Source organism: Acanthaster planci, linkage group LG18, assembly GCF_054643075.1.
Source record: "Acanthaster planci isolate LZ-2023a linkage group LG18, COTS_SCS, whole genome shotgun sequence".
Lineage (NCBI taxonomy): Eukaryota > Metazoa > Echinodermata > Asteroidea > Valvatida > Acanthasteridae > Acanthaster > Acanthaster planci.
In genome coordinates, this window is record NC_141794.1 from 6,264,434 (window position 1) to 6,278,938 (window position 14,505).

The 14,505-nt window shown below is 41.7% G+C and overlaps 1 protein-coding gene across 1 annotated transcript; it reads right to left on the reverse strand.

Moving 5' to 3' along the window:
- Positions 1-692: 692 nt before the first annotated feature.
- LOC110982739 (BSD domain-containing protein 1-like) lies at positions 693-11,727 on the reverse strand. The gene is made up of 8 exons (XM_022241375.2): positions 11,653-11,727; positions 9,544-9,598; positions 8,615-8,731; positions 7,437-7,601; positions 6,586-6,756; positions 5,719-5,881; positions 4,406-4,981; positions 693-4,204 (listed from the first exon to the last, which is right to left on the reverse strand). Exons 1-8 carry the CDS (start codon positions 11,667-11,669, stop codon positions 4,050-4,052), a joined length of 1,419 nt encoding a protein of 472 aa, XP_022097067.2. The 5' UTR covers positions 11,670-11,727; the 3' UTR covers positions 693-4,049.
- Between the last annotated feature and the right edge of the window lie 2,778 nt (positions 11,728-14,505).

The following is a 14,505-nucleotide window of genomic DNA, read 5'->3' on the forward strand; positions in this document are numbered from 1 at the left end:
AGCAATAATGGTCCTTTGGTTGGAACTAACTACATGTGCACAGTACGCCCTCGGCACTCGTCAAAAGAAAAATACAGTCTGCATTTGTCCGCATTCTCAGATGAACCATTTCACACCAACCTGTCTTCTTTGCCAAAAAGGGGATGCTTCAAATAGGGACAGATTGATCGTTTAGAAGATAACAGCCACACCTTTTCCTGAAAGCACCGGCGCCAAATATTCATGTCACTCGTATTCCCTTTGTGGGATCAGAAGTTGTCAATGCTTCTGATGCACAGCCATGGAAGTGATGCTGCATTCAGTCCATTTAATATTTCTTGGAAGGCTTAAAATCATTTACAGAAGCCATCACAATGTACAGTGTGTGTTGGCCATTGCACGTTAACTTTCCAATTCATTAGTGTTGAATGCACATAGGTCATTCTGTGTTACTACGCTATTAAAAATATGAGGGTCCCCTGACCATGGCCGATTTTGCCATTTCTAAGGCTTTGCATGTATTTTCTCTAACTCTGCCATTCTGTAAATGTAAGCTCTACAGATGCACGCAGTCAGTTATCTTGGGCTACCAAATGTTGATGCAGTATGCTCTCTGGCAGATGCTGAGGTTAACAAGGGCTACCCCTGCGTAACTCATAAATGTTGCTACATGCACTTACCAGATTAACAAAGTTGCGAAGCACACCTGATCATTTGAATGCATTAGAGGCAACTGACATTCGACCACTTTATTTGAAGCTTTATTGTATATACATATATTTGTACACATTTTTACATCAAAAATTAATTTACGAGATAACATGGGCAACATAAGAAATACATACCCCACTCTCAAAGAACTCCAACTTTTCTTGGTGTGATAATCATATACATATACATATACAAGAGTTGCCATCCAGTGATAAGTTCCATGTTTCCATCTTTAACCAAGCTAAATAGGATAAGCTACAATGATTATAGTTAATGCCAGGATTTTTTTGGGGGGGGGTATTACTCGGCAGCAAACTGACAAACCATTAACGGTGGAAGGGGTCAATGTCAGGTATTATAAAGCAACTTTTCATCCCCATTCCTCCCTTTTTGTCTCTTTAGAGTTTCCCCTTTTTTCAGTTAAAAAAAAAAATTTTGAGGGAGGTGTGCTGAAGTGCCCTCGCCATGCTCGAGAATATTATCCATATACCCACAAAAACTGGTGTACACGTAAACTTTTTTTTTCTATGACATGGTACATGTAAAGCTGTTTTTACAACTGATGGTATCATAGAAAGAAGTCTCCACATCTATTAAAAGAATAAATACACTTGTACTTTAACCCTAGGGAGCCTAACTTCTGTGGTTTCATTCGGGGCAACTAGTGTACGTTCAATTCTGAAGCTTAGATTGCCTTATCTATCTACATGTAGAATATGTGCAACTGTTTTGTCAACAAATGTATCTGATTGCAAATTTCAATGTTCCCTGCATTCCTTCTAGTTGAAGGCATTACATTTTATGTGCGCTAACATGAACAGATGAAAAAAAGAAAACTGTCTTAATTCAGAAATAGAAATTTCTGTCTCCCATGTCGATGATTTCTACACGAAGTTTCAAAGGGCCTATTTGCTAACACATTATGGTTATTTTTGCTGAGAATATTTCCTTGTGGCAACATCTTGTGGAGATAAAAAGCCCACTGAGACACGGCTTGCTGTTGTAAGTATTATGAACAGTAAAAACAAATTATGTTGACATTGTTTTCATAACTGCAGAAGAGGTGTGCGTGGGTCATACATACAACTACATACATTCACATACAGTTCAACTCTTTGATTGATTATGCACAAAGGCGTATTTTTGTTGTTTCAGATAACTGACATGTAGGAGACAGTGACAGGCCTTCCTGGGAGATGACCCTTGCCTAGGAAAGGTCCGTCAATGCCTCAACAAGTACTGACTCCTAAATGTTAGTTATTTCAAACAGCAGTACTACAACAGTTATGAAGTTGAAACTTCTTGTGTAATCATTCAAAGAGTTGGACTGTAGGTGAAGGTAGTGAGAACTGTTTAACTCATCTCCTTGCACCTTGAACCATGGACTTATAAATTATTCCTTGTACTGCTTGTACAGTTTAATACTGTACTTGTTGGAGGAAAAGTAGCAATTTCGTTACAGATGATAAAAAGATGTAATACATACATTTAACTTATTTTAACTTGTCCTAACTCTTGACCATTTACTGGTATTTGACATGAAAACATAAGAATGTAGAAGCAAAATTAAAAATAATCCTAAAATACCTTTAAATAAGGCCCTTAAAAGTTGAAGATACTGGTAACTTAATATCCATTCCAACTATATTTTAAAGTTTCACGTTTTGTCACATTAGCAAGAGTATGTACGTCTTAACCTGATGTTCCACACTGTCTTGCCAGGTGTTACATCTTTGCTCAGTCATTGTGCACATTGGAAATAAAATCTTCCAAGTGTTTCTTTCAAGAGAGAATTTCTGCAGCTACGAATGTCCTTCTCTTACTTTCCTTCAATTCAAACCATAAACTGGCAAATCTATTGAGCCCAGCCAGAGGGGGAGATAGAGGGGGGACACATGTACATTGTATGCATACTTGCATAACAGGTGCAGCTGAAGGCAGATACAATAAGCCTTTTGTGAGTTAAATTTGAATAACATCTGGTACATCAAGTTCTTTAAATTCACATAAATATAACAGTTTGAATTCTCCATACTAAAGACACTATACATGTACCTCTTGGTTCTGGGCAAGCTTTTGCTTAGTAACATAAAAGATACCCTGCACCAATACACTCTTCTCAATGGATAAGAAGGGCACAAAGGAACCAGTCCATTCCAGAGATGGTGGTCACTATGCAAAAGCTTGCCCCAAATCACAAGGTATAGCGATAGTGACTTTAGAGTGGGAAATTCAAGTTGTCATGTTTATGTTTAATCATATAACTCAGTGTACCAAATTTTATTCTAATTTAACTTGCAAACGGTTTATTGCTTTATCTCTAACACCATATCCAAAGAACTTCAGGACTCTTACTGAGCATATTGTAAGTGATCAGGAACATGTGCATGTAATTCATCATGTTCATTATCAAACTAATTACAGTTAGACAAAATGATAGTTATAAATAAACATTATAAAAACAAGAATATTTGTGAGTAATAACTTTTTGAATCATTGTTTGTGATTAATGCTTGCCATTTTATTTCATTCAGATTCCTTGATCTGTTAATGTGATTCCAATGCTGCAAGCTTTTGGCTGTAACCTCTTCCAACCTGCATGGTTGGTGGTAAGTTTGCTCCACCAACCCAAAAATGAAGCTCACAGATTGCACAGCAGTGGTCTAATACAGGGAGTGCACCCCCCCCTTCTGCTGGTAAGAGAGAAATGACCTTGCCAACCCAGCTGTGAGCAGAGGTGATTCACAATACAGTGTACCCCCTGTCATTTATCCCCACAAGTTTGATTTCCAACTTGCTGGCTATTTACCAAGCGCTGGCAACTACGCAAAGCGCTACTTGCATATCAATGCGAAGACGGAGGACCACCAGTGAATGCGATTGACAAGGGAAATGACCATATGTATAAATGACTAAGTCCCATGCAGTGACAAGGAGGTGGCTATGAAAGTGGGGACAAGGTAGAATGATTCTGAGCTGATGAGTGACAGCTATGTAATGGAATTCCGCAATTGTTTGAGCCCTCTAACACCAATTAAGCAGTATTGTAAATCACCCCTAGACAGTTCTTTCATGTATCATTTGTACTTTATCTCGTTAGTTCCATGATCAAAGTCAGTCAATTGTGTAACCTTCCCCCCTCACCCTACCAACGGTACAGCTTGTTGCATTTATATGTACTTTGTATTTCCATAAGTATACACACGTAACTGCTACACTCTCCATGTCTCCTTGTATGTAAGCAGTTCTTTTGCACCTCATTCAGCCGAATTGATTAAAGACATGGGCAAAGATAGTTCTTGGCAGAGTGTTGTTGGTACATGGAGAATGCAACAGGCTTCGATGTGTGCCAACCCTGTCTATTCCCAGCTCTCCCAGTCATCTAGGTCATCGTCGTCATCATCATTGGCATCGCTGGGCTGCGTTTTTGTCTTGTAGGCTGCTGCTGCCAGGTCTTCATCAGTCACATCAATGTCGTCAAAGTCCTTCTCCCAATCATCACTCAGACTGGAATCTGAAAGCATAAAAAGCGGGCACTTATTGAATTTTTCCTTGTCAATTCCCATTTTCATGCTGAAGTCCTGTTCATGAAATGTATAAATGTATGGAATACCTTCTGGTTGAGCAAGGCACAGACTTTATGAGTTTGACACAAGTTAAATGAAATTTGAGGTTTGAGAAGTTTGAGACGTCTTTCTAATGCAGACAGCCTTACCTTTATTGCTTGCATCTGATCCAGATGGTGACGTCTTTTTCTCAATCGGAGCCTCCTCAGAAGAAACCTGTATCACCAATGCATCCCCATCCGCACTCCTGCCTTTTGCATCTTGGGCTTCATTACTCTCTTTAGATTTTATTAAGTCCTCGTCCTCTCCACATTCATCTGACAATTCCATATTCTCAGCGTCTTCTCTTTGCGTCGGTGCATCTTTGGAATCATTTTCTTCACTCGAGTCTAAGACCACTGAATCATGTTCTTGAGACGGGTCTCCTACACCACTGATCTGTTCAAAGAGAGATGTCCTTGATGTTGTTTGGTCATCCTGATCCGCTGGCTCGGTGTACAGTTCCTGTGTTGGTGGTTGCTGTTGTTGGCAAGGTAGATCAGCCTGAGTTGCAGTGGCTGTAATCACGGCTTCTTCATCTTCACCTCCATGGCTAGATTGTGGATGTTCGCGTAGCTCAGCTAAAGCCCTATTTGTCGGTTGACCTGCTACTCTGTCATCAGTGTGTGGCTGTTTCACAGGACTGCTTCTGCACTCGTGAGCATTCAATGCAGCAGACAAGTCCTCTGTAAGAATAAAAAAGCAAAATTTAAGGGCGTAAATGTACAAAGTGTTCTGTCAGCAACTACAAATGGTCAGTGTTGCCCCGAACGGCAGTTTTGGTCCAAGACCTGGCCAGTGCCACTTGGCTGCAGGCACTATCAACAAGCTGAACCCAATCCTGTCTTGGTAAGTCTGGCTGACCAATCAAAAAAATACAGAGCATGCCTCAAGCGCGCATGTCAATCATGACAAGAATGTGGGGGTCTAGACAGGCTTGACTGTAGGCTTTATATATAAGCATTATACGCTGCACATATGGTATTATTTACGGTACTTAAGATACACAAGGTATTTATGCTTGTAACTTTTCAGAAGCCCAGCAGGAATGGCCAAGACTTTTACAGGGCCTTCTACTACAGGTGCTGTTTGCTTATGCCTGCCAGCACCAGGGATCGCTGCTATACTAAGAAACAGCAATGCATTTAGATAAACATAATCCAATTCCATTCTTGGGCCAAGACTATCCCCATAGCAAAAGTCTAATCAGGCCCACAAGTTGCTGGATGTACAGAAAGCTTCAGGTAATGCCTTTCAGTCATTGTCACAATACAAGGAGGCCATCCTTTAAAGTTCAATATAACATACTCAGGACAGCTATGGAAGGCCGTCATTTCAAGCAGTATCTCAGTGTCTCTATAGAAAGATTGTTGTTTACATCAGCTCCCAGTGACAATTTGGACACTGTGATTGGTGGACTTGCCTTCGTCATCGTCCCACTGGAGCTCCTCTTCATCAAATGTCTGTGAGGACGTCATCTCAGCTCGTTCTTTCAAGGCTGTCCGCCTTGCTTCATCCTGCTCTAACTGATGCACTTTATAAAAGTATCGTCCCCAGAAGTCGGCATTAGACACAACAGCAGGTACCTACATGAATCATCCAAAAGCATGGACACACAACGGATAAAGCATCCGCGTATGATAAGCATTAGCAACAACTTCATCTCAATTGACCGGATAATTGTCAAGGCTGCATTCAAGTCCATCACAAGTTTGGTCAAATGACCAATCACAGATCAATCATATCAAGATGAACAATCTTCAACATCATTTGAATAGCTTGGCTCAAGACTGGATGGCTTAAGACAGACTTGTGTGGCTTTGTGATGAGCTTGACTACAGTCCTATTCATTTGTTACTCCGTCAATGGCTTTCCCTGGATGTCCTGAAAAGTCTATGCACAAAATTTTCTAGATGTCACTTTGATCACTTTTCAACTCCAATCCCACTCAAATTTGGCAGAAATATCAAGCACAATACATTTAAGTGAATATATGAGCGATTATTAAACCATGAAGATCTCACTATGCATCACGACATAAATCAAGAAATGTTTGTTTCCAAAGAACTACAGTACATATACAATACTAGAATGTGACACATATAAATATGTACGGAAAATAATGTAAGAGAGCCATTCGATGAAGTTGGTTTGTGTGTTGTTACATTTGGATACATCTGTAGATGGCGTACAAGGGGTCACTCAGAGTAATTGGTTGTGTGTCTCCGACATACAGCTGTTCTAGAACACTTCAATTCAATTCAAGTAGTCATTTCTTTCATTTTCTTACCAGCTTAGTATAAATTGCTCGGACATCAGTGTTTGCCACCAGTAACTCAGAAATGTCTCCTTTGTATCTGTCAATATCAAATGACTGTAGCCACTCTTCATAGACATGAGGCGGGCCCTCGGGGTCAGTGCAGTAGGTACCTGCATCAATTTGCATTGAATGAAGGCGAGCCTGTATGGAAAATAAGCAGAAATGCTTCAACGAAATGACTCATCTTACTAATAGGATAAACGCTCAAAGATTGGGAACCCCATTTACAATTAGTGACAATTCTGTTTACAACTACATTAATTAAACCCCATAAAATGAACAAATCTAAAAGACACAAAACAGATTAATCCAAATCAAGTATAACTGAATACTGCCTTTATGAACCGGTACCAGGCACTTAAAGCCAAAGAGCACAGAGATGAATTTATCAGTCAGGAGTACAATACAAATTGTAGTCATCCAACCAGACTGGTGATTGCACATGACATGATAAAAAGTCAGTCTTTCTGCCCACCACGTGACTTAAATGCAGCAGATAACAATGTAGTTTAGGTCAATAAAATTTAATCCGACAAGCCTGTAACACCACAGTAAAGACAACATGCTAAAGTTGCAACAATGTGAACATACACTCATGATTACACAGGGCTGTAATCAAGTCTAGAATAACTCCTTTCAAAAGTCCTTTCGCAAGGCCAGTCACACGAAGGATGAATAATAATAAAGGAATACTTTTATCACAGTCTACTAGAATAGCTGGTGATTTGGCTTAATTCTGGATGAGTTGTGATGGACTTACAAGGACTAGAGATGGGCTCAATTTCTGTCTGCATTATTTCTGAAATACATGTCCACTGTACCTTTGCCCTGTCAAAGATGTGATGAGACGTCTTAGAAGAGGCAGGCTGATGAGTCTCCTCATCAATACCAGGGTTCTTTGGGGCAAGGCTTTCCGACAGTCCACTCAGCCAATCAGAGAAGCCCTTCTTGACGCGACTACTTGTCGAAGACTCATCGGGCTCAGTCTTGAAAAGAAATCAACAGTAATGAGTCGGTGAATGCAACCACGATAAATCTTCCAAAACATTAGAACGTCGGTTTACATTACTGTGGGACTGTGTGCACAAATGCAACTGGTTACCATGGGAAAAGATGTGAATGGGCTTCTGGCTATTAGAAAAGAAGTCACTGTCCTTCAGGTTGACACTCCATGAGCAATAGATTGTAATGATTAATATCAATGATGCGAGGGATCGAGACTGGTTCCCTCTACACATTCCAATGGAGGGGCTGGGAACCAGTGTATGCATGTACCCCCCACTCCTTTATCTGACTCCGAATGGCTATCCAGATTCTTTTTAACGTCACTGCCAGTGACAACACCCAAGTTGTCAATCTGTTAAAAGTACTACAATGATACAGTCATTATGCACACACATGTCCATAAATTTCCAAAGTAAAGTTAAAGTAGTCCACGCAATGCCATCCATGATTTCTGCTGTCTGTAACAAACATCATGAGTAAATTCCTGTCTTCTGATTGGAGGGGTGCCATGCACATCCCTGAAATACCCACACGCAGGTCACTTGAGACACGAATGCATGTGGCATGGCACATGCACCCAACTGGTCAGAGGCAAGCCTGTCTGGGGTGATAGAGCGGGGTCATAGAGCATTTACTGCTCCATGGATCACCAAGGAAGGCTAGTTTTACTACACCATGAGATAAAACATTTCTTTTTATAAGACCCCTTCCAGACTCTTTGATTCAAGCAAAAACTGAATATTGTAATATTGTACAATCAAAATTGTACAAGAAATACAAAATTTGCCAATATTCACAAACACTTTTCCACACCATCTCTTCACAAAATAAATTCACAAGTACAGCCGGTTACGTTCTTTTGACCATGCTCAGCAAGTGCGACTAGCTCTAGGCCAGCCAAGATACAGAATTTGTGGGTGACATGTTATAAAAGATTTACAAAAAGTGAGCCCACTGATGAGCATACATGTACATGTATTCTGCATGCACTTACATTTAAGCTCTCTCTGATGACTCCAGCTGACGAGGCGACAGCAGTGGACGTGTCTCTCTGTATGGTGCTTCCAAACTCATTCAGATCTTTCTTCATCTGCTCCAATGCAACAGCCGACTGCCACATAATATCAACACACAATGAATCATCCACACTCCTATCCACCCAGTATGAAAGAACCCAATAAGCAGTGTACATGCTAAATAGCTCCCATTTCAAGTCAAAGTCTGTGAGTAGGACAAAAAGTCCCCATAATACACTTGTAACTATTATTAAGAATCTTGACGTTTGGAACCTATAATTTATTCTTGCTGGTAACATTTGTGGAACACTCATGATCTCAGCAACATTCAGCAAGACACATTAAACCAACTGCCTTTCAACAGCAACAAGTGCTTGTGCTCCAGGTCAGAGCAGGTGTTCATTACCACTATTCCTCACTTTAAAAGTTTAACTAGCAGGAATTGCATTGTGGATATTCAACAAATGAAATAACAAATTGTACCCACAGGACAGGAAAAAGAGGAGATAAGACACAAGATATCGCAGACTTGGAACAAGCCAAGATAAAGGTCCCTCCTGGGGGAAACTTCCTAAACGAAGTAGCATCAGGAGGCTACATTCATTCCCAGCTCAATCCATTTCCAATGCCAAAGGTGGTTAACATGTTGCCACTTTTTCTTGAGGGGGAATGAGGCCACAAACCCTCCCCCCCTCAAAGCAAATTTCTTTTTCCAAAAAAAAATCCTGCAGTTTTGAATCAATTCATTTCATTTCCACCCCAACTGTGTAGCTAGCCCAAAACTTAAGCCCAACACCTCAGAAAAAAATTAAGCAAATGAAAATTTTCACACCCCCCCCCAAATGATACGTGCCCCCTAAGAACTTGGTTCTGGGTCCATTCCATAGCTATGACACTATGCTCCAACCTTTTGTTTAGCAGCTTCAATCCATCCTCCCCACCAACTTCCTTCATCTTTGCCACTGGAAAAAGACAACATTATACAGTCATTAGTTTACACCAACAGCAGATCAGCCATAAGGCCTTTTCACAATTGAACTCAGACTGGCATTGTTCCACACCTGTTTCATGTGAACTGTACTCATCAGGGCGAGTTCAACCTGGAGATGAGCACTAATGGTTTTCAACCTGCATTGAAAAATCTCAACCACTAAAGAGGAAGGGGCTGCCCTGGTCTGAAGCAGGGTTGATTTCGACCCGGATTGAAGTCAATCTTGGGATTGACAAAGTTTGGCACAGAGTTGAAAATTTCACCAATCATCACCAGTTTTGCACCCGACATCAACCTTGTCTTGAAATGTGTTTCGTGAACCTATTAAAAGCAGTAAGCTTTGTTCAAACTATTTCATAATTTGCAGTAGGAATTTATCTGGCACTGGTCCTGAGTTTCCAGAGGCTCTGTACAATAATTACCTCAGATGTTTAGAAAAAAATACCAGTGAAGAGCTCGGTGGTCTGGAGGGAAGTATTGCTGTAATTTTGGCATGTGAGGTTCATTCTCAGTGGTGACTTACAATGTATTTCCTTCACTAAAATGTGCAGTTCTACTCCTCAGTGAGAAGATATTTTCCTTTGGTCATTCTTGACTTCTGAGGATTTATATTTCATTGGACTGAAAGTCTCAAAGCCAATTCCTGACTGAACTTTAATGAAACCTCGAGGACAGTACCAATTACAGTGTTGTGCACTGCACTAACTGTCCCTCACAGGAATATCAGATTGCACTTTTGTGCTTCCCAAGAACTGTGCTTCATGTTTCATGTGCATAATTGTGCAGTAAACCAAATGCAGTGAAGAGGACTGCACAAAAGACCCTGGGTCATTTTGTGCTGACAACCTACTGTGTACACCCTGAACCTGTGCATGTTTGAGTTCCATATAGAAACTACATGTGACTGACTACCAGTGACTGTGGGCATTTGTGCACATTTGTGCTGTAAAACCATAGGAGGGTTAATGCATCAAACCCCACTCGCTGTTATGTTTTGACAACCATACATGTACATGTAGCCTCATTTACATGTACACTAGGCCTGTGATACATGGCCAACAACATGAGTAACCATGATAACGGGGATTGTAAATTTCAGGGCCCCTTTCCTATATAGAGGAAGTATTAGATTTACATGTAAGTGTTTAGACTTGCTTAAGTGCATGTACATGTACAACGTAGATGATAATGACATTATTTCACTGAACTGAAAGGTTAATTTTGTAGAGAGAGGGCAGGGTTTTGATTCTTCAGGGAATTTATGGGTAAAAAGGATGACATCAACACAGTCCATGCATACACACATGCATTTCCCATACAGAACTGCCCAAGAGTTTTGGGAAGTAAGATGCATCAAATGAAAAGCGAAAGTGACAAAAGGACAGGTTTTGACTGGGCTTAAGTTCTGCCTCGACTGAGGAATAAAGGAAAGTGAACATTGCATGCAAATACAAAACAAAAAAAAATTTCAGGTTTCTTTCCAGAGGGAGTAATGTGGTTTGTATGGAACAGTTGAAAAGTGCCTCAAGTGTCAGCTGATGGGATAGGCCCTACAAAATGGCGGGTCCTGACTGAGCAGTTGTGTGGTGCGTGTGTTCAGGTGTTGTCTGAATTTCACTTCAACTGTATCAACATTCAACTGAAGAATACCTGGTCGGATTAGGGAATGGGTATTCCAGGTGCAAATATCAGTTGTTTGGTAAAATTGGACGTTGTTTCCTTATTATAGGAACAGGTGAGTATGGTATATGAACCCCGACAACTCGACAATCAGACAATAGGGCACTGACATTTGTGAATGTGATGTAACAGTGTAAGGAGGTCTGGAGATACATGTACTTTGTAGGGTAGGCCTAATTCTGATCCTAAGTAAGTAAAAAACACATAAGATGTTAGTTTTTTCTGGACATTCTTCCTCTCGATTATTTCTCTAGACTTCACTGGTATGTAAATTGTATACTATTGAGAAACAGTGGATCCAATGACGTAATTATGTCAATATTCCAGCGAAATACGTGTACGTACCCAGTTCCAGTCGCCATGTTGATGTTGCAAAAAAACGCCCTCTGTCGACGCAAATGCGAGCACACAGTAAAAGAAAGAAAACAAATCCGATGAGATTCGAGGGTCCATTTTACACTCAAGTGTTTCAACCTCTCTGAGCGCGCGCGCACCGCCTGCGTGCGACAGGATGGCCCCGAAGTACGTAATGCATGGCTTCTAATTTTGGTCGTCGGATTTAACCATAAAGCCGCAGTGACAAACGGGTTAATTTACTTTTGAGCCACTGGAAACAGTGCAGAAACATTCAATTCTCTGAATTAGAAACCACGATTTTCTCAATTATTTTCTTTTTAATTAAACCCAACAAGGTAGCCCATCAGGTTTGTTCGTCTTTGCTTCGTTGTTTTAAATGGCGGTGGAACGATTTTCAAAGTTGTGGGGGGGCAGTTGTTAGATCAGGCATCAGCCATATTGAGCCCCATCCAATACTACTACTAGGACCTGCGACCAGTGGGGGCCACCCCCCCCCGCTTCTGCTGCCAGTGGCTGTTTTGAAATCTCTCAGGCTCTGTCCATAATCTGTCCTGGATCTGGATAAATACTCTGAAAAGCTCTAAATGAGCATCACTCACAACGGTGTACTTGTAGGCTGGATTTCGTCAAAGCCAGGGACGAGCGAGCATAAGCAATTTCATACTGGTACTCGCAAGGATTGTATTGAGAACATTAATATCAAGACTAGTACACCTGTATGTAGGTATTTCGTGGATGCTTTGACCTATGGGTTTTGTTGTGAGGTGGACGTGTAAAGGGTGTACAGTGTATAGCCTTTCGCCCAACAGCACGGCGGACATGAAGCTTTCAAATTTCCTTTTGTCCTGCCTGATTTAATGACGAAACCAACAATATAGCTCCTAGAAAAACGGTGGGATTTTATTTCTAACTATAAACAGGGGATAAAATGGGTAGACAAATATGGAAGAAATATAAAATTCGGAAGAACAATACTAGCCACTGCGGGGGGGGGCGGGGCTTGAGACCAGAATTAACCCCCACCCACCCAGCTCCCAATGCTCACACGTCCTCCCCGCCGCCCGTTACGCTACAACGGACTTGGATTTACGGCTGTATCAGAGCTAATTTTAGTGTATGGAATGTCGGGGTAAACTGTGTCTTCGTTTTTCAGAAAGCCAAAAGCTCTGAGGTCTAAAGCACCCCTAGCCCCCTCCCTACTTTGGGTGGAGAAAATCACGTCCCTAAGGAATGTGGGTTTACTTTTCCCGGTGTGAAGGGGTACTTTGCTACAAAGGGATTGTGTTTCTGGATTTGTCACCGTTTATTTTGTCCAACAAAGTAGGCCTACATATTGCTCATTGCTCCGCGATGCGACAGTGAAAGTCGATTGTAATTGGCGGTGATAGTGCCTTTAGTTCTGTGGGTGGTACCGGAGGAGTGTCTTGAGCATGTATGTGAATCCAGGACATGGTTCTGGCAAACAATACATCTGTGCCTTGCTTAATGTGCCTTGCTAGGAGGGGGGAAGGGTACCCAAAGGGGGCACCTCTGCCCGAACGATAAGGTCCCAGGCTGCGGGGACGCGTGTAGGCCACAAGCGGGATGTCTAGGATGGCACTGGCAAGGCGGTCTGAAGTGTGGAGGATATGATGATTGTCGTTGATTATTTTGCGGAGGGGAGGAAGGCGAGGATGGAAAGTGGTGACCCAGGGAACCCTGAGGGTTGTTTCTTCACGGGGGTCTTCTCCTTGAGTGCAAGACTTCTAGGGACGGGGGGTCTTCTCCTTGAGCGCAAGACGTCTAGGGACGGAGTGGGCCCTATTGATGGAGCGTTGAAACTGGTGATAGCTGCAATCAAATGACTATTCAGTTCCTGTGTATGACGGGAGAAATCTGAATCATTAGAACCAATGCGACTCAGCCTGAGTGCTTGGCTGTATGCAATACCAGCCTTGCAGAGAGTGACAGCTGGATGAGTGAAGATACTGATGGGGACTTGGAATACAGGCCAGTAGTCACGAGGTTGTTCCTTCCGGATGCTGACATTGAGAAAGTTGGCCTGATGGAGGGAATATTTTGAAGTAACTTAATTGTCATATGGAAAGAATTAATATAGTTAATGAAGATGTCTAGACTGCCACTGTCACTGGTCCAGATGAAAAGTACACCATCAATGTATCTCCACCAGATGCAATGGCGGCATGGTGCTGAAGCAAGCATGCGTTCTTCAAGGTTACCCATGAAGAGGCAAGAAAAGGAAGGAGCCACGTGAGTGCCCATAGCTGTGCCATGTGCCTGTATTTTTTTTTAGGAAAGGCTATTGGGAGACTGTTTTATTTCCCTTACTTCCCAAAGCGTGTTAAAAGCACTCAAACATTTGCGCTCCCCAGGACATAATAAAAAATATCGTCAATGTTTTACTCCTATAAAAAGTTTGGCCTAACAATTTTAGCTCTGGGATCCGTCTTTGTACATGCGGAGGTCGATGCAGTGCAACTCATGCAGTTGAACATTGGAACCCTACTCAACGCAGTCTTGCGATAATACTGGGCCTACTGGAACCATAAACGTAGCTGCGTGTATGGGTCTATAGGTCCTTCACACAAACAATATCCCAAGAGGTAAATGAAATTCTGAAGACTGGTTTAAGGACATGGGGGTGCGGGGAGCACCGCTCAGCTACCCCGTCTTCAGACTTTAATTGCGTTTACAGCGAGCGATTTGTTAAAACCAGATCAGACTCGACAAATTAAAGGTACATGCATATTGATCCACAGAAAGTTTGATAAGAGGTATCTGTGCCTCTATAAAAGCGAGAAAGACCAAAAATGTAAGAAACTTACCCAGTATACAAAACCA